Genomic DNA, 22943 nt, shown 5'->3' with positions numbered 1-22943 from the left:
TCTTCTTGCATTACCGCAATATCGGGCTCAGTTGCAATGGAAGTTGTTCTACTCTGATCCTTCTTTTCTCCCTTCACAGTCTTTCCATTGCGCAATGTCACAACCTGACATTGCTTCTTACCTGAACTTGGCAATGCCCCTTGTGGTCGACTCTTCAGCTCATTTACAATTCGAGGTTGCAGATGGACGTAGCCTGACTTTAAAGCACTGTCTCGTTTTTTTCTATATATTGCTTTAATAGGCTCTCTGGAGAAGAAGAATGCGTTGGTTGTTATGAGCTACTTGCTTGGTTTCTCTGCTGACCATTGTTGCGTTGGAAGAATCCTGGTGGCCCTTCTTTTTGTGCCACAGATTGAAAATTTTGTTGTTGATTCTTCCAAGCAAAATTGGGGTGGTTTCGCCACCCGGGCTTGTAAGTATTTGAAAAGGGATTATTCTTTACAAAATATACAGACTGTGAATTTTGCGGGCAATCTTCCATCGCATACCCATCACCGAAAGTTGCACACCTTGCAATATTTTGACTTATTGTGTTAGTTTGCCCACCTTGCGGTGTTGGGTTGCTGATCGCCATTCCTTGAATCAAATTCATCAGTGCAGTCATTTGGTTTTGTAATGAAACAATGGCACCGTTATTTATATCAGAATCTTTGAGTCTTAATCTCTGGTCACTCTCCCGCCAGTCTTCATGGTTCTTCAAAATGCAGTCCAGAATATTCTTCGCCTCCTCGTAAGTTTTGTCAAGCAGACCACCAGCGGCCGCCGCATTGATAGCGATCTGGGAAGCAGGATTCAAACCGTGATAGAAATTTTCCATTTAAAGGCAGTCTGGTAGCCCATAATGCAGACAATCTTGGACCAACCTTTTAAACCTCGCCCAAGCATCGCTGAGTGAATCATCCATATCTTGTTCAAAATTAGTAATAAGCTTTCTTCATCTTGCGTTCTCGGTAGGTGGAAAATACTTTTTCATGAATTTCTCCACTACCTACTCCCAAGAAGTAATCGCTCCTGGTTCGAGCGAATAAGCCCATTTCTTATCCTGATCACAGAGAGAAAATGGGAACAACGTTAGTCAAACTTCTTCAGCATAGATGTTCGGGAACACAAAAGTATTGCAGATTTCAATAAAACTTCAGAGGTGGGCATGTTGGTCCTCGCCACACCTTCCTCTGAATTGACCTACAGTCTGGATTATCTGCAGCATCACTGGTTCCATCTCGAATCTGCTTCCGTAGAGGGCAGGCCTCATGATTTCCCGAGAGAAATCATAGAGATTTGGTGATGCATAGTCCCTAATGGGCATATTGCGATCGTTTGCCAATAGAATCAAATTCGCCATGTCTTCTTTATCGGATTGTGGTTGCTGTTGGCGGTCTCGTAGTCTCCTTCAAAATGTTCTCTCAATCTTTAGGTCGTAGTTCGCCAGAGATTGGGAGTTATACAAAGAAATCACAAAAACTACCATTAACAACTATTTTGCCGAAGTCCCCGACAATGGCACCAAAAACTTAATGCGTTATTTTATGAATGGAAATATGGATGATATGCGTTGGTGGATTGCGTTGTGCACTCAAATTTTCCCAGCGGAATTCAAGTGTAAATTCCCCTGAGTTTCCTGGTAAGTCCAAGGTCGAACACAAGGACTTGTGAAAATAGTTACGTTGGTAATATTTATGAAAACTTTGTGTTAACCAAGTAAATAAATAAGTTTTTGGTGTGTTATTGCGTTGATGAAAAAGAACTAAATAAAGGCGACGGATTTGAGAAAGATAGTTGCGTTGATAGATGCAATGAGTATGCGATGAACGGGTTGAGAAGATCGTTAGCTGGCATTACTCGGGAATGCGTCAAACTTTGCGATCATGTTACAACCATGCACAGCAAGTCATTTCCCAATGTAAATGCAATGCTCCTAAGTCTAGGACGCATGTATTAAATGCAAAATGTCCATAGAGTTTATCCCTAAGTCTCTACTCTTGTCCTATGCGTTGATGCAAATGCATGAAAGCAAGGTGACCACATACAATCATACCTTATTGCTAAGATGCATGCAATGCGTTAATAACAAATAATGCTCATTCATAAGTGTCTATCTCCCGTTTATGCATTCTAATCTGGTTCTTCCAAACCTAGATTCTGACCTAATCTCCCCAAGTCTAGATCCTGTCCTTAGACTACCCTTCCGAGTATCTCTAACAGACGAATGAAGCATACATAAACAAGATAATCGCAAAGATGAAGATTCCCTCATTATACTAGCTACTACTTCTCAACCCATTCAACTAATTTAGCTACTCATGCATAAATAACAGAGAGTGAACAGATATAGAGAAAGACATTCTATTCTTATAACTGAGTTAAGTACAAAATGATAATGGAAAGTAAAGGTAGAAAGTCTGCTAGCAATTCCTTGCTGACCGAGGCTTTTTACACTGAATCTCTATTCTGATCTACAAATATTCCCGCTTCCGTAGGCGTCAGCCCTCTCTCTGTCTTGGAGCTTTTGGTGCTTTCCCAAGCTTACCAAAATGATCTACCGACACACCTTCTTCCTCGCGTCCGCCTTGAAATGAAATAAAACTATGGACAGAGGCGTGAACTTGTAAAGTGATGAAGTAATCGATTGCTTAACCCCTTCTCTGAAGAATGCACTTAGTATTTATAGAGTTTCCATGGTGAAAGGCGGCTTCTCACTCCCGGTTGTACAGATAGGACAGCTTTAATTCCTGATTGACACGTCGGATGATTGTTACCGATAAAGCTGAATGTACTTTGTGACCGTTATCGACTGTCAACTTAATTTGGATCCGACTATCATCAGCCTTCTGTCTCATCGTTCTTAATTATCCTTTCACCCGGATGCGCCCACCATGTTGCGCTGACCAAGTTGCAGTGATTCTTCTTGGGCGAATGTTTGCGAGTATGATCAACGCAAAGTCTTGCGGTGAAGTTGCGCTCGACCAACGTATTTCTATGATCGCAATCTCTGCATTGCGTTAATGCATTTTCACACAAAAATGTAAAGATCAACTGATCTAATGTGTTGGATGCATGCGACCGCAATATTATAGAATTTATGCCTAATGGACGCAATTTAACATATTTCATCAACGCAATCCAAAATTGTTTAAGAACTTAGTACTATGATAACGTGCATTTCTGCCCGTCATCATGCACCCACCAAGTTGTTGCAATCCTTCTTGAGTGAATGTTTGCAAACACATCACCGCAAAGCCTTGCGGTAATGCTGCGCTCAACCAATGATTTCCTATGATCGCAATTTCTGCCTTGTGTCAACGCATAATCTGCATAAAAATACAAAAATCAACTGTTCCTATGCGATGAACGCATGCGACTGCAATATTATGAATTTGATGCTTTTTGGACGCAATCTGACATATTTTATCAACGTAAGCCAGCATTGTTTAAGAACTTGCACTATGATAACGTGCATTTCGGCCCGTTATCAGGGTTCTACAGACGATTTGTGAAGGACTTCTCTAAAATAGCTCGACCGTTGAATGTGTTTCTAGAAGCTGACAGAACTTTTGACTTTGATTCACAATGCCTCAACGTATCCAAAGCACTGAAGGACGCATTAATTACAGCGCCAATTTTGATCGCACCTGACTGGACAAAGCCATTCGAACTGATGTGTGATGCCAGCGGCTATGCGATGGGGGCAGTGTTAGCACAGAAGGAAAAGACAATGTTACACCCCATCGCATATGCGAGCAGAACATTCAACTCTGCCCAGGCGAACTACACCACCACAGACAAGGAGCTTCTAGCGGTAATCTTTGTGATTGAAAAATTCAGACTCTACTTATTGGGATCCAAAGTTATAGTTCACACCGACCACTTGGTAATAAGATATTTAATGACCAAAACAGATGCGAAGCCGAGGCTAATTCGATGGGTTCTCCTACACCAAGAATTTAATATGGCGATAATCAATCGCAAGGGAATGGAGAACCAGGTCGCTGACCATTTATCGAGATTAGAGAATCCTGAAGTGGATCGCATTCAGTCGGAGGTGAACGCATCCTTCCCGAACAAACAGTTGATTAAAATTGAAGAACTACCCTGGTATGCAGATATTGTCAATTTCTTGATTTGCAAACAATTTCCAAAAAATTACTCATCCCACCAAAAGAAGCGGCTCATTCATGAATGTAAATCCTATTATTAGGACGAGCCGAATCTTTATAAAAAGGGACCAGACCAGATCTTGCGACTCTGTATGCCAGAGACTGCTTTTCAGTGCATACTTTTTCAATGCCATGACTCACCCTATGGCAGACATTTTGGGGGACAACGCACAGCAACAAAAGTTTTGCAAAGCGGGTATTACTAGCCAACTCTATTTAAGGATGTGTGAGACTATTCTATGAAATGCGATAAGCGCCAACGCACTGGAAACATTTCAGAGAAAAATGTGATGTCGATGAACATCATATTGGAATTGGAACTTTTCGACGTTTCGAGCATAGACTTCATGGGACCATTTTCGCCATCAAATGGTCATAAATACATTCTGTTGGCTGTCAATTATGTCTCCAAGTGGATTGAAGCGGTATCATGCATCGAAAACGATGCGGCAACATTCTCCAAATTCTTACAAAGAAATATCTTCACTCGTTTTGGCACCCCACGTGCCATAATAAGTGATGAAGGATCCCACTTTTTCAATCGTAGTATTAACAAACTACTGCTCAAATACAATGTCTATCATAAGATCGCCACCGCATATCACCCCAGACAAACGGACAAGCCGAGGTTTCTAATAGAGAAATCAAGTTGATTTTAGAAAATGTGGTGAATCCCTCACGAAAGAGCTAGGCCATGAAGCTTGATGATGCCTTGTGGGCATACAGGATTGCTTATAAAACACCCATAGGCATGTCCCCGTATGTGTTGATGTTTGGGAAGGCATGTCATCTACCGCTGGAATTAGAGCATAAGTGGTTGTGGTCAGTGAAGAAGCTTACCTTAGATCTAAAGGCCGCAGGGGAGGAGAGAAAACTTCAGTTACTCGAGCTAGACGAATGGAAACTTCAGGCGTGTGAAAATGCCAAGATCTACAAAGAACATACAAAGCATTGGCATGAGAAGCGACTATATGAAAAGAATCTCTAGGTTGGTCAGAAGGTCTTGCTATTCAATTCTAGGCTATAACTCTTTTCGGGAAAATTGAAATCACACTAGTCCGGACCATTCAAAATTAAAGAAGTATTCCCGCACGGTGCGATCGAATTAACAAATGAAGAAGGAACCAGCGCATTTAAGGTTAATGGACAAAGAGTAAAGATGTATCATGGAGGAGATTTTCAACGCGAGAAAACCTCAGTGGACCTGAGAAATCCAGATGAAGAAGAAACGAGTAGTCCCTACATTGATAAGTGACACACACTCATCAGGGACAAATATTTTTTTGAGTATCCTCTTGATATTTTTCTTTTATGAATTTATCTTACTTTTTGCATAACCACTACCCTTTAGAATTACCAACTCTTTCTTTCATATTTTTTATCCTCTTGATATTTAGCACTGATCGTAGTGAACAATTGCGATGGAGCAATGCGATAACCTCAAACACGCGACCGGTTTGATCAGCCCATCGCAATCAAGGAATCAGCCCACCGCAAGAAAGGATGTGATCAGAAATGATGCGGGTGACAAAGAAAATTTGAGGATTTATCTTTCCTTGCCTCATCTTATTTCAATTTTGCACTTCTCGCATTTCATTTTAATATTGCTAAATTCTACTATCGTATCCTCTTTAGTTTACTTAATCTTGAATTTTTTATTACTTTATTTAATCGCCGCATTTGCCTCGTACCAATTATGACTTCAATGATGAAACTCATGCCTTTGTTTCTTACCGCATGTACTAGAGTCAAATTAGTTTCAGGACAATCAATTCATGAAACATTTCTAAAATTTAGCGGTCCACCAGCTTTCCTTCAAAACAATTTTTACGAAATTTCCTAAGTTCATCGCACGAGTTATTTCGTCTCTCAGCAATGGGGACATTGATGTGTGTAAATTTGGGGGTGCTAGTATTGATAGCCTTGTTACTTTTAGAAACTTAAAAAAAATTGTTACATAACGTTGAGATTGGATCCTACTCGTAGTTGGATATACGCATGACACCTGTGGGGGCAAGTCAAAATGAAGATGGGAATCATGATCAACGCATAAACCAAGTGATCACAAATCCGCTGTGAAATAAAGAAATGGGCATGAGTTTTGACTGAGAAAAAGCGCCTTGCTCGTAGTTGGATGTCCGCATGACACCCGTGGGAGCAAGCCAAAATCAAGGTTGGGCACTTGGATCAGTGCAAGATCACAGAAAGAATATCTGAATCGTGCAAGGGTAAAAATCACTTGGAACACCCCGGTTGGAGAAAGCTTGAAATAAATCATGCGATGTCCTAGAAACGAGTAAAGCTTTTTTTGAAGGTTAAACTTGCGGTCTCTAAAGATTAGAAATATTTTAGGAAGAGATCATGATAGAAATTAAGAAGGCATTGGTTCATGAAATTTGAATAAGGCACCTTGAGAAGTCTAGGAAGGGTAAATGCGGTTGACTTTTTAAATAAAATCTTTAGTTTATGCTTGAAGACAAGTATTTTTTTAAATTTGGGGGTGCATCCTCCTTAGTCGCATCACGACACTTTCCTTGGCCCTCTGTCTCTGCCAGATGTGTCGACACTCACGTGTCGCCACTGCACTTTCTACACAAGTGGGGTCACAATCTACTATCTCAAAGTTAAATTGTGACACAGAGCACCTACCAGCCCTTTTATGAAAAGGGAATGTGGTTGAAGAAGCACCTAAGGATGCGGGCAAGGGTCGAAAGAAGCAATTCGATTACCTATTGTTGGAGATGGGGTTCTTCCCGAGAGTACCCAACTACCCACATTCATCACAGATGTAATTGATGCGTTGAGATGGTGAGAATTTTGTGAAGGCCCCTAAATTCTCAAGCCCATACTAGTGGATGCCTTTTATGAAGGTATGACACACCAAGCACCACATCAAAATCAATGGGATCGGGCTGTCATTCAATGGCACAAAGGTGAACACCTTGTTCAACTTACCCAATGACCCTAAGGCAGAAGGAAACTGAATCATAGAGAAGTCAACACTAGAAGAAATGGTCGATGCCTTGAGAGTGTTGGCCAAGCCTGGGTCAAACTGAACCACCTTCATAAAAGAGATCAAGATGTTATCCCCAAATTTCTTGACGCCTAAGGCAAATCTGTAGCTATATTTCATCAAGAAGAAGTTGATCCCAATGACGCATGACCACTCCATATTCAAAAAGGGTATTGGTTATCTACTGCACATGCAATGTATTCCCATGAATGTCGGTCACATCATCGCAGACCAAATCAAGGTTATGTTCACCAAACAAAGGGGTCAGCTCTTCTTCCCTTATACAGTTATGAAGCTTTGCCTAAAGAATGGGATGATGGAGAGAGAGTTGGAGGTATCTGTCAAAGACGTTATCACAAATCAAATCCTCTAGTGATTATTGAGGGACTCACCACTTCAGCTAGAAGCTGTCAAACCTGTGTGCGCCCCTCACAATCTAAGATTCCTTCTTCCCCAAAGTCTCAGCAGCCCAAGAGGAAAAGCTTGGTGAAAAAGTTTGAGAAGGAGGCATTGAGTGACAGAGAAAAATTAATTGAAGAAAAAGACCAGTTTAACGCTTCTTCTTCACCAATGGAGGAAAATTTAGACATCATTCTACCACCTCTTAGTACTGATGAACGCACAAAGCCCTCTCCTCCCTAAGTAAAAAAGGAAAAATCGTTGTCGCCGCCTAGACAGGAAAACTTAGGGGTTGAAACATTTTCTCCCCCGCATGAATCATTAATGGAAGAATCCTTGCGTGTGGCGGTTGACCTCAATGAAAAGCCACCTATCCTCACCTCTGAAAAAAGCATCCCTTCTCCACCGCCTCTTGACCTGCGGGAAAAGACTCCCTCTTTGCTGCCGCAAACACAACCGACTCTAGATTCTGAGGAATCAGCTCAACACAAGCTTCTTCCCCTATGCATCTTCTCTACATTAAGATGCAGAATACCCCAAAGTCCCATCACAGATCTCATCGACATAGACATGATTGACCTAGAGACATTTTGGAAACAGTAAATTCTAAATCCTCTCAATCATCCAATCAGTTAGTTGGCATGGCAACGAGAAGAAATCTTAAACCAGCAGAATGCAATAAGGGAATCTTGGTTGCGTCAAGAATAGTTTCTCAAGGCTCAACTCCTCTCTGGGGAAGCAAGTGTAAGGTTGCTACCTGCTAATGACGTACCTTAAAGCAACATTCCTCAAGAGCCCCACAATGTAGATGATAGCTTAGCAGAACTCTACAAGCATTTGGAAGATGAAATACTCCATTTTATCATGGAGTCAATAGACTCTCTGTCAAGCCCACAAAACTGCTCTTCAACGTAAGCATGATGAATTGAAGGAGTTGGTGCAAGCTCAAAATCTTTAGATGCCCTAACAATATGATGAACTAAAAATGGTTGTTCGGCGTCAGGCACAACAGTAAAAATAGCTTATTCATCATCAAGCCGAGTTCAGAGCTTTGTGCAGTGGCAAGCTCAATATCAAGATGCTCAATTCCACGTGTTGATGAACTACATTCATGACGTCTTTGTTCAACGCGTGCCTACCCCCAACATTCCTCCATCACTCTAGCATTCCCTCCATTTTGCTAATGAAGAGAACTCTCCTCATGTGCCTAATGATGACAATAATGTGGGAGGAAACTAAATTTAGGGGTATTGTTAGTTTTGTTATTCTTGTTCATTCAAAGTTTTGTAATCTGTGAACGCATTATATGAATCTGCTTTGAATGAATTATCACGTTTGTTCCTCTCTTCATAACTTTTCCTTGCATTTTTTGCTTGTGTATATTTATTGACTTTATAATGTCCTCCTTATTTTGTTGCGTTTTCACCATGACCTCAATGATAAGTATTATGCTAACCAACATTTGGGTTTGTTATGCTAAGAATTTAAAACTCGGTTTTAGGATCTTTTCCTTAGGAAACATTTCTTGAATTTATTATGCATGCAAGCTTTACCTCAAACCTCTTTCGTAAAATTTTATAAGCAATCTCATAACTCGATTTCAGCAATATGGACCTTGCTGCCTTCAAAATTTAGGGGTGGAAGAGATTTGAGCTAACTTTTAAAATCTCTTTATTACTAATAAAAATTCATCAAAAAAATTTAAAAAATAAATAAAAACAACTCCATTGCCAATGCAAGAAAAACCTACCTGACTAAGAATTTTAGTTGCGAATGGCACCTGCTCATAGTTGGATGCTCGCATGATACCCATAGGGGCAAGCCAAAACGAAGGTAGATAACCAGAATCAGCGCAAAAACAAAACAAATAAATTATGCAACTCAGATTTCTATGCCTAAAGAAAAATCCATCTAAGGCAAGAGTTATGTTGAAAATGGTACTTGCCTGTAGTTGAATGCTTGCATGACACTTGTAGGGGCAAACCAAATGAAGGTGGGTAACTTGGATCGATGCATTCTTATTAGTAAGTAGGCTTGACAAAATAAAGAGTAACAAAGAAAATTTTATGTTTATGAACCATGGGCGCATTGCTAAAATGGAGAAATAAGAAAGCTTAGAAATGAGTACGGGAATTTTGAAGAACAAGCTTGACGCATTTAAATCAAGGAAATATTTTCGTAGAAGGGTAAAGAGAGCTTTGAGGCAAATTGCTAGTATGATAAATCTGAAACTAGGAAGCATGTTGAGAGGTCAAGTTAATGCACCAATTTGAGTTGAGATTTATGCTAAGGCTTTAATATATGCTTGAGGACAAACATTGTTCTAAATTTGAGGGTGTAATAACTTGTAGAAATACAAGTTATTATATCTTTTTATTTAGAATAGCTGGAAAAAATTAAAGGAAAAGACATTGACTTATTATGAAATCATGTAGATAATCACACTTTGCGTTCATGCTTTACAAAACTCATAAATCTTGAAAATTATAAAATCTGACATCTTTGAACTTAGGATTTGAATGAAATAAAGCAAAATCTACTAAGGAAACAAAAAACAAAGTCACAGCTGCAGATGCAAAGAAAGCGATTAGATCGATGCTCAAGCTTACACGCAGAGGATTACACGTTCAAAACAAAAGAAAACAACAAAACACGTGAGTGGTGGATGTCAAATCAAGACATAAGTTGGTAGCTGATTTGAGACAGTCGTGGTAGAATCAATGAATCTATTATGTGAGTATTCTGCATAGCAAGGCATGAAATCAAATGCAAATGTCAAATGTGTCAGCAAATCATTAAAAAGAAGCAAGGAAGCTGTCCTTTTTATGCCTATAAATAACCCCTCAAAAAATGATGAAGGAGAGTGTTTCCCATCAAAAGATAGACCGAAACTCTGCTCAAATTTCCTCTCAACTGCCATCACCACTAACCTCTCAAGCTTTTCTTTAAAGAATTCTTGGTGAAAACTCAGTAATCTCCTCTGAAAAAGTAGAGAGAGAGCTTCATCACCACCACAACTATAGTGAAGCAATCACCAAACAAGCTAAAGGAAGCAAGAGAATGTGACTAGCGGTTTGATATCCCCATTTTTTGTTCTTTCTCATATTTATATTTACATTTACGTTTGTATTAAGTAGATGAGATCGAAAAAATCTTACTCTTTTTTGTTCTTTCTCATATTTATATTTACATTTACGTTTGTATTAAGTAGATGAGATCGAAAAAATCTTACTCTTAATATATATACAATGTCTTTCATATTTCATCCATTCACGTGCTCTCTATCTTTAGTCATGTATAACTAAATTCTACATGGGTTGGGAAAGCTAAACTGACATTTCCTCCAAGTTTTGCATAAGTCAAAGTTCATTTAGTTTGATGTATGTGTAGCACACTGCTTGAATCCAATTGTGAAATTGCTTTAAGTAGACATTCTCAATTGCTTGAGAGAGTAAGTGAGTGGAGATTGCATTAAACAGGGAAAGAAGTAGCTTTAGAGATAAAGTTAATCTTTTGTCAATATATTAACTCATCGCATGCGTCCTAGAGATAGGATATTGTTGCCTAAAAACATCAAGAGATGAAGTCTTCTTTATGAGTTAGTAACATGAATGCATGACTTATGCATTACTTAAGAAAATGTTAGTAAATTTCTCTCAATCCTGATTTATCACTTGAAATTTCCTTCATTTTACTTACATCCTGCTTCATTTTGTTTGTAACCACATCCATCTTGCCACTTCATCTCCACACCCTATACCTTTCAACGCATCATAATCACTATCATTCGCACAATCACCTTCACCCACTTCAGCTATCATATTTGTAATTAGTTATTTAGTTAGTTTATGAAACATCACCAACGCAGATTAGAAACTCATCGCATCAAGATCAAGCATCTATTTCAACATATTTTAGTCAACAGTCCCTGTGTTCGACCTAGGGTTCATCAAAGCTCTACTTAGGCTTATACTTGGGTCTAAAAAGAGGAAACATCGTGCATAAGATTCAACATTCACTCCATTTAGAGATTAAGGCATGACATAAAGACATGAAAATTTCATCTCACTTTGAAGCGCAACAGCACACATGTTGGATTGAAGGAACTCTTATACAAGAGTACCTCTGAGCGAAATCGGATCGTTCCAAACTCATTGTAACAGAATTACCACATTTACATTCTAACATAATAGATATGCAATATACAATAAATTACTGGCATACTTAGAACAAAAAATAACAAGAGAACGAAATACGTACCAGTTGAAGAACTCTTTTTCACCAAATCTCACTCTCGAACATGGACTGGTCCTCTCGCTCTCGCTGGAACGTCCAAGCAATCGTTCACCAAATCAACGGTCGTTTACCCACGAACGGCCTCCACACGAACACAGTAATGGGGATGACACCACCACTTAGAACCCTTGATATTCTCTGTGTGAGAATCCAGGAGGTGTAGGCTCTGTTGGATTTGGTAGAGGGAAGGAGGAAACGAAGATCGTATACCACAACCAAGCAAGTTGGAGAAGGTCGGGGTCTATCGTATAGACAATGCTTGATCGTTTAGGAAGCGGTACACAATCGTTTAATAAATAGGTTGCGATCATATAGACGATCGTTTAGTAAACGCTCGAGCGTCCAATCGTTTAGGAAAGAGCTAGACGATCGTTTAGCAAATCCTATGCGATCATTTAGAAAGAGGTGTGTGTGTATACGATCGTGTAAAAACTTTGAGCTGTCGTGTAGTCTCTCGGTTTGCTATGCGATAGGTTGTATACACTCCATGAGCGAATTATACAATCCCTTGCAAAATGAAAACGATTTTCATTTTATTCTTCAGTTATGAACACTGAATGGAACCTCCCACTATCACACGTTTACGAAGAAAATGCCGGCACAATTATCCCATAATTGTCCAATTAAAAATAATAAATATAATCATATTATATTCATTAACCTATGGTTTAATGTCACATCATATGCAATACCTTAATCATAGTCTTTTCTCCTCTACTAGATATAAATTATTCATATCATTTTCTTCCAAAAAAAAAATGTATCTCATACATAAAGTCAATCATATTATATATAATTAACCAGTTCAATCATATCATATATAATCGAACTCCCTCTTGTCAATTTGAACATTTCAAACTGAACCAAAAACGGATTCTCAACTTGAATCCATTAAGCTACCAAGGGGACCTTATGAACCTATGGCTCGAAGCTCCAACGGTACGTGAATAGCTTACTAAATTCTTTAGCCATGAGATCCACCATCCATTAACTGCCAGACATTCCACTAAAGACTGACAGCTGAACTCTTTTTACCACAGATATATTTCTGTGTCCATTGGATATAATCAATCAACAGTACGATAACCCTTCACAGATGTTCGTAAGTACAACTGGACCAATTTATCGTTTTGCCCCTATAGTTACATCTAACTCCTTAAGTACCATTGATCCCTCTAATGAACAATACAACATATTCCTACTATGTGTGGACACCTCTCGAGCTATGAAAAGGTGTGTGGCGCCACATTGTTCAAGCCCCGAGATCAGCCCTTAAGGGAACAATCTATCTACTTACCCCTACTTCGGGGAAGGAGTGAATTCCATCTTGTGTAGCTGAGTTCCCAACTCCTAAATTAGACGAATCTCCAAAGTGGTAGGTTTGAGTCGGCGATCTGGTCACTCACACCCATGCAAATCAAAAGACCGTCCTCAAAGACAGGAGTTCTCAACTCACTCAGGATTGAGGTCATGTTACCTATGGTCATCCTAGTGAAGTGAAGTCTCTGTCATGAACGGCGTTATATAACGAGACTATAACACTTCGTGGTCCGGTCTTATACAAACTTCTTTGTATAGGGTGTCCTTGCTCGCATGTCTCCACATGAATGATTAGGATCAGACCATTTGTAGCAAGTCACAATACTTGTAACTATTTTACAAAGCGGGTCGCATCCGTAGCGTTACCAGGATAAGGTTTCCCTCCTATATCCATATACTACAGACCATTTTGGTTATCACTTAAGACATGATCTACTTGTATGTCTCCACATACATGCTTAAGTTACAAACGACAACTAGGAATTTTAGTTTATTGGTTTGTGGTAAAGCAAATAAAACATCCAATGTTTATAGACAATAAGTGAAGAACATATCATATATTATACATCACAAGTATTTGTTCAAAACTGTGTTTACAAACTACAAGACACGAGAGTTTAGGGCATCATCTCCAACAGGGACATCCTAAAGAACATCCATGGAGAAATTATATGACACATCCTTGAACAAATATTGCCATAATTCCAAATCTCTAACAAAATAGATGTAATTCTTTCTTTTCCATATATTTTAATTATTTAAAAAAAACTTCTTTAAAGAAAAAAACAACGTTGTGTTAAATGTGACTATTCAAAGTTTCTAGTCAGAAATTAGAATTTGTTATTGAAAAATGTGGAAGTATTTATATCATTAAACTTATTTTCACCCATCAATTAAAGCTATTAAGTCAATCGATGATTTAATATGATATTAAAATATATGGTATTGTATTCGAATTTTTATTCTATCTTTTATGATATTGTGCAACAATCGGTGATTTAACCAAATAAAAAAATGGTTAAACAACACGAGACTAAATAAAATGTTTTGAACAGTAAAAAGTAGTGCAAAAAGAAGCACATGAATAAAGCATATATATTGAGTCTGATAAAAGTTAGCTTTTGAGTTTTGAATGCATCTGTTGGTTTCTAATTTCTATCACTGGATTCTTCAACAATTGAAAATTCAAAACAAAATGTTTTAAGAAAATGATAGCGAAATGGATATGGCTTGTGGGACCCCACCACACTTTCTGCTAAAATACAAATATTTTCCATTATTACGCATTTAATATTTAAATAATTTTCCCATCAATACATTGAATAAAAAAATAAATTTGATAACTTGAAACTAATAAGAGAAAGAGATGTAGTTTAGATAGGCTATGATAGTTAGAGTAGTGATTTTAAAAAAGAAATTTAGGTAAATTGATTTTGTAAAATTGATTTATATTTGGTTTCAAATTTTTTCTAAGTGATTTTCGAATATTTAAAAATAATTTTAAATTATTATGTTTGGTTCTAAAAGTAAATTTAGAGTTATTTACGTTCAAAATTGTATTTTCTATTTGAGAAATTATATTTAACTAAATAATTATGGTAAATATCTAGTTCTATATATTTTGATGTTAAATTCTTATATGCATAGTTGATATTTTGAGTAAAGTGAATATTTATAATAGATATTAAAAGAAAATTCAAAATGTATATAATTACTTTTTTTTATTTAACAATTTAATGACAACGTCTATCATATTTTATTCCAGTATTTAAAATTAGGAAAAACGATTTCACAAATAGCTAACCAACAATATTTTAACAAAAATTGAATTAGATAGTCATTTTAGACTCATTCAAGTCAATCACTTAACAAAAATCACATATCAACTAATTCCTCTAAAATCAATTTTAGGTGAGGTCAAACACCATCATTTAAAAAAAAAAAATAATAATAATTTTGGCAAGAGAAAAAATAATTTTGAGAATCTCAAAATCATTCTGAAATATACCATAAATCGTTTTAATGAGAATCCATTTAGTAACCCGTATTCTATACACTCTTTAAATTTATATCTTCTTTTCCAGGTCAATTTTTATGGTCCGACTATGCTCCTAACAACTAAAGTATACGTGACACACATTAAAGTTTAAAATAAATAAAGTGAGGCTCAAATTTAAATTAAACCCCAAGTTAGAAAGTAAAAAGAATTGAAAAAGGATAGGGAAATGTACATATAAAGCAAAAAGAAAAATCCAATATAATTTTCTCATACCTAAAATTTATACATTCACTTGAAGGTGTTGGGGGTTTGTTTATTTATTAATTAATTTTTCTTTCTTCAGAAAGGTACGAACTAGTTAGGGTTTAGGTCAATTTCTCTTTTGAAAAGTTTGCAAGTTCTTCACAAAATTAAAGATTACACGGATAAACTTCAAAATTATGTTTCACTTTAAAAAACTTTTTTTTCTCTCAAAAAAGAAACAATTTGATTTACTTTTTCTATCACCACAATTTTCAAAACCTATAAATTGCTTTCACCCTATAAGTAATAATACAATTGGTTGAAAAAAAAAACTTGGGTCCAGTTCTTCTGTGCAATCGAAACTGCATTCAATGAAAGAATGACATGTGACCATTTTATTTTTTTGAAAAAATAATTTTTTAAATTTATTATTTATGTAGCGGAGAAAAGAGGAGTATATACCTGATTATTGCTCTATATTGAATGTGTTGTTCTTTGAAAAAGTGCATTGGAAATAAGACAGGAAGCTGTCTTATAAGTTAGGCTGGAAATTAGCCCACTTTCCATAATCCAAATAAAAGGCTATTTGTCTCCTCTTGCATGTGGAATCATTTCATTTGAAGGATATGGTTAACTATTGTTTGATAAGATGGCCATTCAATAATTTGACTAAATTATCAGATGGACTGCTCAAAATCCACAAGTTGAAGGGCATTTTGCAACTTTAATATAGATATATGTAGTTCTCATAATTACTTGAGGACTAAGTTAATGAAAATAAGCAATCAAAGAAGATCAGAGAACACCCTGAACCAAAGATCAACAGTGCAATTTTCATTGAGGATATTTTTTTCTTTAGAAATGTCGTAAAGATAGTTTTTTTTCATATTTCTAGAGAGGATAACAAATTTACTCGTGCTATAGCAACATTGACATCTTCTTAAAATTGTTTCCTTTAATTTAAAAAGATATTTTTTCAGATAATATTCTCCCTTCATTTGTGATATCAGTGTATGGTGTATTTGTTGTAGTGTTCTTGTCTAAAACAATGTGGTTGGACATTTATCCTAATAAGGAAAAAAAACCTATATATGCTTAGCCTAAAAAATACATTTAATACATTTGTGTGGACTTCAGAAAAGTGGTAGAAGAATGAACCTCATATTTTTTTGGTTTTATTTTAATCCTCGGACTTTAAAATTTTGAAGTTTGGTCACTGTATTTTAAATTAATGTCTAAACTATTCCGTTAGGGGGTTAATGTGACGAACAAAATATTTTACTTTCACTCTCCTCTGGCTCTCTCTTGACTTTCTCCCCAAGCTACTGCGTTAAACTCCAATTCATAGAATTTTAGAACCTGGTTCCATTTTTAACTGCCCTCGAAAAAGAAATTGAAAATTGGAATGCCAAAGAAATGCTGAATTGATCATGAGTTCTTGATGTCAGATTGTATAGAAGACGGGTGAGAGTTTGGGCCCATTGGGCCTTCTAAATACTACCTTCAAAATGGTCCAAAGCCACACATACTACGGGTGCCTAATGTTCGGTTACTATTTTCTTTTAATTGAAAATAACCATACTATATAATTCTTTTGAATCTTATAAGTCAAATGGGATTAATGAACTCATATTATTATATACTAATTACAATTTAAATACAGAGCCGAATATGCAACCTTCTGATCTGCCTAACATTAACCAGTATAAAAGGTATATATATTATATGGATTTTAGTTTCCAAATTCACTACCAAACACATTGAAATCTAAAAATATGACAACTTTATTTTCCATCTCGTCTCTTAATTCTCATGAATGATTTGTTTCCTAAGTTCCTACATTTTAGATCACTAATGAAACACACTTGTACGAAATTCTGTAACATTTATGTCGAATTAGACCATACCTGTCAAACTTGAACAATAAGTTCCCAATGCTTAGAAAGTACTTAATTTTGGTAGCTCAATTCATAAAAACCATTGTTTAATGCTGACGATACAATTTTTTTAATATATATATATGGTTATTATATTAAAAAAATAATAAAAAACACACATTCCCTCCCGGTCCTCTCACCCTATCCCTCCAATTGTCTCATTCTCCGAACCTAAGGGCACAAATTCCAAACTTGTAACAAATTATTTTAACTTGTTTGATAATTATTTCTTTTTTATTTTTAATTTTCATTTTTTAAAAATTAAATCTATTTCTTTTCAACTTCATGATTTGCATATTTTTTGAGTAAAATTGTTGAATTATTAACCAAATTTAAAAAACAAAACAAGTTTTTAAAAACTATTTTTTTAGTTTTCAAATTTTCGTTCAATTTTTTAAACCATTGATAAGAAGTTGATAACAAAGAAAGAAATTTGAAAATAAGTGTAATGTCTATAAATTTAATTTTTCAAAAACTAAAACTAAAAACCAAATGGTTATCAAACTAGGTCTTAATTTTTTGTTTTTAGTTCCAAAAAAAATAAGCATATAAATGCTTATTCCATCTCTAAATCTCTTGCTTAACTAAATTCTTTATACCCATGTTTATTCAAGCCATGTTTTGAGTTTTTAAAACCTTATTTTTGTTTTTAGAATTTGGCTAAGAATTCAATTAATTTACTCAATAAAAATAAAAATTATTGTAAGAAATTAAGAGAAAAGAGACTTAGGGCCCATTTGGATTAACTAGAGAATAAAATATTTTTTTTTAGAAAAGCCAATTTTATTTAAACTCTTTTGATAAAGATTATTTAAAAGTGATCTTTTTAAATATAAAAAAAAATAAAAATATTTACATCTTATAACTTGAACTTTTTGTTATAAATATTTTATGGATTTTTATATTTATAAGAAATTCCCTATTCAATAAAATATAAAATGAATTTTAGATGTGTTCCAAAAGCTATTTTGAGTAATTACCAAACACATTAATTTTTTTTCTAAAATGACTTATTTTGAAAAGTTAATCCAAACACACCCTTAATTTTAAAAAATCAAAAACAAAAAACAAAATAAATACTAAATGGAATTTTGGGGTTTAAGGAATAATTTTTTCTGCAAATTCCAAACCTCTTTTATATAATTTTGACCTTTTTTATAAAGAGGTATTGAATTCTTAATTAAAAAAATCAGAATGAAATAAATTTAGAAAACTTGCATTTATTTTTCAAATCTAGTTATTAACTTTCTAGATGTTATCTAAAAATTGTTGTTTTAAATAACAAACCTGCTTGAAATATTTTAAAATAAATTTTGAAAACTTGCGTTTATTTTTCAAATCTAGTTATTAACTTTCTAATTATTATCTAAAAACTATTGTTTTAAATAACAAAACTATCTGAAATATCTTAAATATAGAAAAAAAGAAAAAAGAAAAAAAAAGTTTTTTCAATGGATTGAGAATTTTTTTTTTCTATTTTGTTATATTTGTAAATGAGTTCGTCATTTTGCTCGGAGAATCCTTTTTCTATTTAAAAAATAAAATTTGGTTTCTTTAAAATAAAAATAAGAACAAACAAATAAATAAAAACAAAACATATGATCTCAAAGCACAGATAATAAAAATTATACGAAAAGAGTTCCAAAATTTTCAAAAAGAAACTTAATACTCAAAAGTCATTGTCAAATCATCATAGTAGACTTAATAGAACACCTAACCCATTATCAACACATTCCTCGCGACTAGAGAGGATGGTTAGGAAAGAAATCTATCGTCCATTCAACACTATGAATCATCATTTTCTTCTTTTCCTGTGTATGATGAATTCTCCTGATCTTTAGATCTAATATTATTGTCGTTTCCAAAAGGGCTTACTTTCGGGTTTTGTCTTTTACAACTAATATAGTGTTAATGGTTAGAAAAATAACGCTAAAATCCACAAACACACGGACAAAACCACACCAAATAAAGCTTAAGGGAAGAAATCTATCATCACGTTTAATGGAAAAAGGAAAAAAAAAAAACAACCCAAAAGAGAAGAAAAAGAAAACTAGCTTTCTTTCTATATTAATTGATCATGGCCTACAAAATATTAAGAGGGTCATTGATTAGTAAGCAAACGAACAGGTGGAGAGATATTCTGCATATAATGGCTTTAAATCTCATCAACTTGTCAAACTAACACAGTACTATATCAGAATCTATATAACTGTATATATACACTTGGCCTTCCTACCCAAAAAAGATATCAAAATGAAGTAGATTCCTATCAATTCTTGCCTAACTCACCATCTATAATATGTATATGCAAAGTTGGTGCAATGACCATTATTAAACCCACAAACCTTACCCCTCCACCAACTCAAGATGACAAAAAAAATATATCAAAATCAAAATCAAACCTCTCTAGAAAGAAAAAAGAAACAACAGAAAACAACCATTCTAACAGGCCACACACATATAAAGCAAAAGCAGAACCCAAAAAACTGAAAAGAAAAGGCAGGTTGGGGGGGCCATCGTCAATCAGTAAATCGACTAAAGTACCTGCTGCTGCTTCAAGTGCTTCATATGAGCGTCTCCTAATCGGTTTGGTGTGTGTCATTTGACTCATTTCAGTTGCAGGCAACTGAGGAGACTGAAAGTGGGTAAGGAAAAGTGTTTGCATACTGGAACGAGAGTGTACCGCCATAGACAAGAGGCTTGCCATCGTTCACGAGACAGTCGTCGTAACGTAGGCGTTTGAAGATTCTGGGATTGATGAGGTGGGCTGAGCTAAACCAACCGCATTTGAAATGAATACCATAGATCTCACATCCAGTGACACAAGCATTCACTACTTCCACAGTGTAGGTGGGGATACCAGTTGGAAGTGGAGCTGTGGGGCCTTGGTTAATCACAATGTCTGACTTTGTACACTTTTCTCCCCAAATTCTGGTTGGTTCCTCAATTGTTGCTTGTCCTAAAGGCACATTGAAATAAAGAACCAAACAGCTCGACGTCATTTGTTAGCTTCGTATATAGGGCATAGTTCAAGGTACCACCCACGTGCAAACATTACTCTTATAAATAAATATCGACCCACCAATGGGAAAACATCTACAGACACACAAACTACACTTTCTGGAAGTCATAAAGGATGTGTTGAGAAAGCATAAATAAGCAATTATAAAAGATAAAGCAAATTCAAAGGCAATAGAGGGCAGGTAAAGAGTAAAGAGAGTATGAAAAAGAAAAATCCGCGGCAGCATTATCAAAATTGAGTCCATTTGTTAGACATAACAAATTTTAAAATTCAGAAATACGCCCATTACATTCATATGAAAATTTAAAACTAATAAAACTGTACCCTCAACAATCCCACTAAAGAGAGTCCACGCATTAGCTAATCGTTTTATATAATTTTATATACACACTCAACGGTAGAGCTTTTTCGTCAAAGCAATGAATAAATCAGAAGCTATACACAAAAGCTAAAACTGAGAAAGGCATTATAATGCTCCGCTTTCGGGCCAAAGGTTGCTTTTACGTAATCAATGAATTATGGACAGAAAAAGGAAGAAAGGTTGGTGGGTATATGGGATCAATTAAAGAAGATTTCTCTAAAAACAGCTACAGAAAGGCCATATAGATAAAAGAGCAGAAAGAAAGGGTGGAAAGCTACATAGAAAAAGGTGCGCCTTAGCTTCATTACTAAGAATGGATGGGCGTGCAATTCTGACACCAAATCAACCATTTATGCAATTGAGTACCCAATCTCTTCAATCCCTTCCCCCAACCCCGAGATCATAATTCCAAAATCAAACGGATATTTTAAACAAAAAGAATTCTGCACAACGAACGCAAAAAAGAATAACGAATCCTCCGTTAACGAATCTGTTGTAACATTTACGACACAAAGATTTAATCAGATTTCATAAACTTACTAGTGAGGAGAAGCTTCCGATGAGGGGCGACTATTGTGGTATTCAACCCCAATCGAAGGAAACTCGGTGGACTCGAGTTCATAATATCCAGATCTGCATTCATGTAAGGAAGAGAATGATGTAAAAAAGTAGTAGAAGAAGAATAATATCTTTGTTTCTATACGCACCAGAAAAGGACAAAGGAAAACAATGATTGAAGAACAAATAAAATATACAGAAAGAAGAAGACAAAACAAAAGGTAACACACACACAGAGAGAGAGAGAGAGAGAGAGAGAGAAGCGACGTAAAAGCATAACAAATCAAAACGCGGTAAAAACAAATTGAAAACAAAACGGAAGAACGAACTGCGAGAGATGAAACAGACCTGTAAGAAAAGCAGATACCAAAAAGAAGATGAAGAAAACCAAAGCGAAAATCACCAATACTCGCGGAGCTTTCATCATTTATAACAGGATTAATCCTGTGGACTCCGGAAAGAACTGTTGTACAAGAAATCGGAGAGATGGAAGTCGGAATCGGAAAGTGAATCCGATCCTTTATAAGAGAGAAAAACTTCAGAAACTAAAAAAACCTGCGTTGGGAAAAGAATGAAAACATCACATCATTAGAGAAAATGGTATTTAAAAAACCAATCAGTCAAAAAGAGAACAATAGCCGTCGAAACAAAGAGATATACAGAGAGAAGTTGATTGACTTTAAACGAAGAACCATTGCCTTAAAGAATCGCAAAGCCTGAACAGTGGTCAGAATCACAGGCTATACTTAGTAGTTACCCCACCAGTAGGTGCAGGCGAAATTAATGAAACGACAAAGCAGAAGCCGTGTAAGAAAAAGAGGAATACGCGGCAGAGAAAAGCTTGAGCAGAGGTAATAATCGGTGTAAGAGAAGTAGCAGTTATGGAGGAAGAAGGACAAAAAAACGAAAGAGAGAAAAGGGAAGAATACGGAGGAAATTCAAAAGCATGCGAGAGAAAGAACAGGTAAGACAGAAAAGTAAGAGAGAAAAAGTGAAACAGAAAAAAAAAAAAGGAAAGAATGGAGTGTACGTACAGAGGAAAATGGAGCAGAAAGTTGAGGGGAGGAGAGACAAAAATGGCAGAAGGAAATCGTGGATACCTGAAAATAACAAAGCACCACGATCCTCAAAAAGTGAATATCATCGCTACGTTTTGTTTGAACGCATTTAATGAAAGAAGAGACATACAAATACAATGGAGAAAAGTGATAAACCCTAGAGGAGAGTGAAACACAGACGGCGGCGATGGGCGGCGATTTGTCGGAAGATGGGAGGAGAAGGAGGTTGAGGGGTGGGGTTCAAAATCAATAAAACAAAAAAAAGGGGTGGTAAAAATGAAAATAAATGGGAATTAAAGATGTGACAGGCAGCTATATAAAGTAGTATTGTAGTGGGGGGAGGTAACCGTCACGTGTGCAATATTTATCCACCGAGGCTACCAGCCTCGGGGCTTGGATTGGATGTGATTCTTTTTTCTTTTTTCTTTTTTCTTTTTTCTAATTTATTTATATCCAAGTTAATATAAAATTCCTTTAATATTCTTGGTTCCACAGTGGAGCAGGAGAATGATTTTTCTTTTTTTCACATTACGTGTACTGCTGTGGGCCCTCTTCCATTATTAGCTATTATTGTTTTAATTTA

At 35.8% G+C, this 22943-nt stretch overlaps 1 protein-coding gene across 6 annotated transcripts; it reads right to left on the bottom strand.

The window, feature by feature from the left end:
• Positions 1-19499: 19499 nt before the first annotated feature.
• On the bottom strand, positions 19500-22648 carry LOC120082746 (protein TAPETUM DETERMINANT 1-like). Of its 6 annotated transcripts, XM_039038033.2 has the most exons (5): positions 22491-22648; positions 22337-22402; positions 21651-21857; positions 21285-21377; positions 19500-20320 (listed from the first exon to the last, which is right to left on the bottom strand). In XM_039038033.2, exons 3-5 carry the CDS (start codon positions 21727-21729, stop codon positions 19974-19976), a joined length of 519 nt encoding a protein of 172 aa, XP_038893961.1. In that variant the 5' UTR covers positions 21730-21857; positions 22337-22402; positions 22491-22648; the 3' UTR covers positions 19500-19973. The 6 variants fall into 6 exon arrangements, with proteins under 6 accessions (XP_038893961.1, XP_090172293.1, XP_038893960.1 ...); XM_090316167.1 differs by having other exon boundaries at positions 21963-22648; XM_039038032.2 differs by lacking the exon at positions 22337-22402 and having other exon boundaries at positions 22403-22648.
• Positions 22649-22943: the final 295 nt, after the last annotated feature.

Source organism: Benincasa hispida, chromosome 8 (genome assembly GCF_027475165.1).
Source record: "Benincasa hispida cultivar pf3 chromosome 8, pf3_genome.v1.1, whole genome shotgun sequence".
NCBI lineage: Eukaryota > Viridiplantae > Streptophyta > Magnoliopsida > Cucurbitales > Cucurbitaceae > Benincasa > Benincasa hispida.
This window is presented reverse-complemented; position numbering and strand designations above follow the sequence as displayed.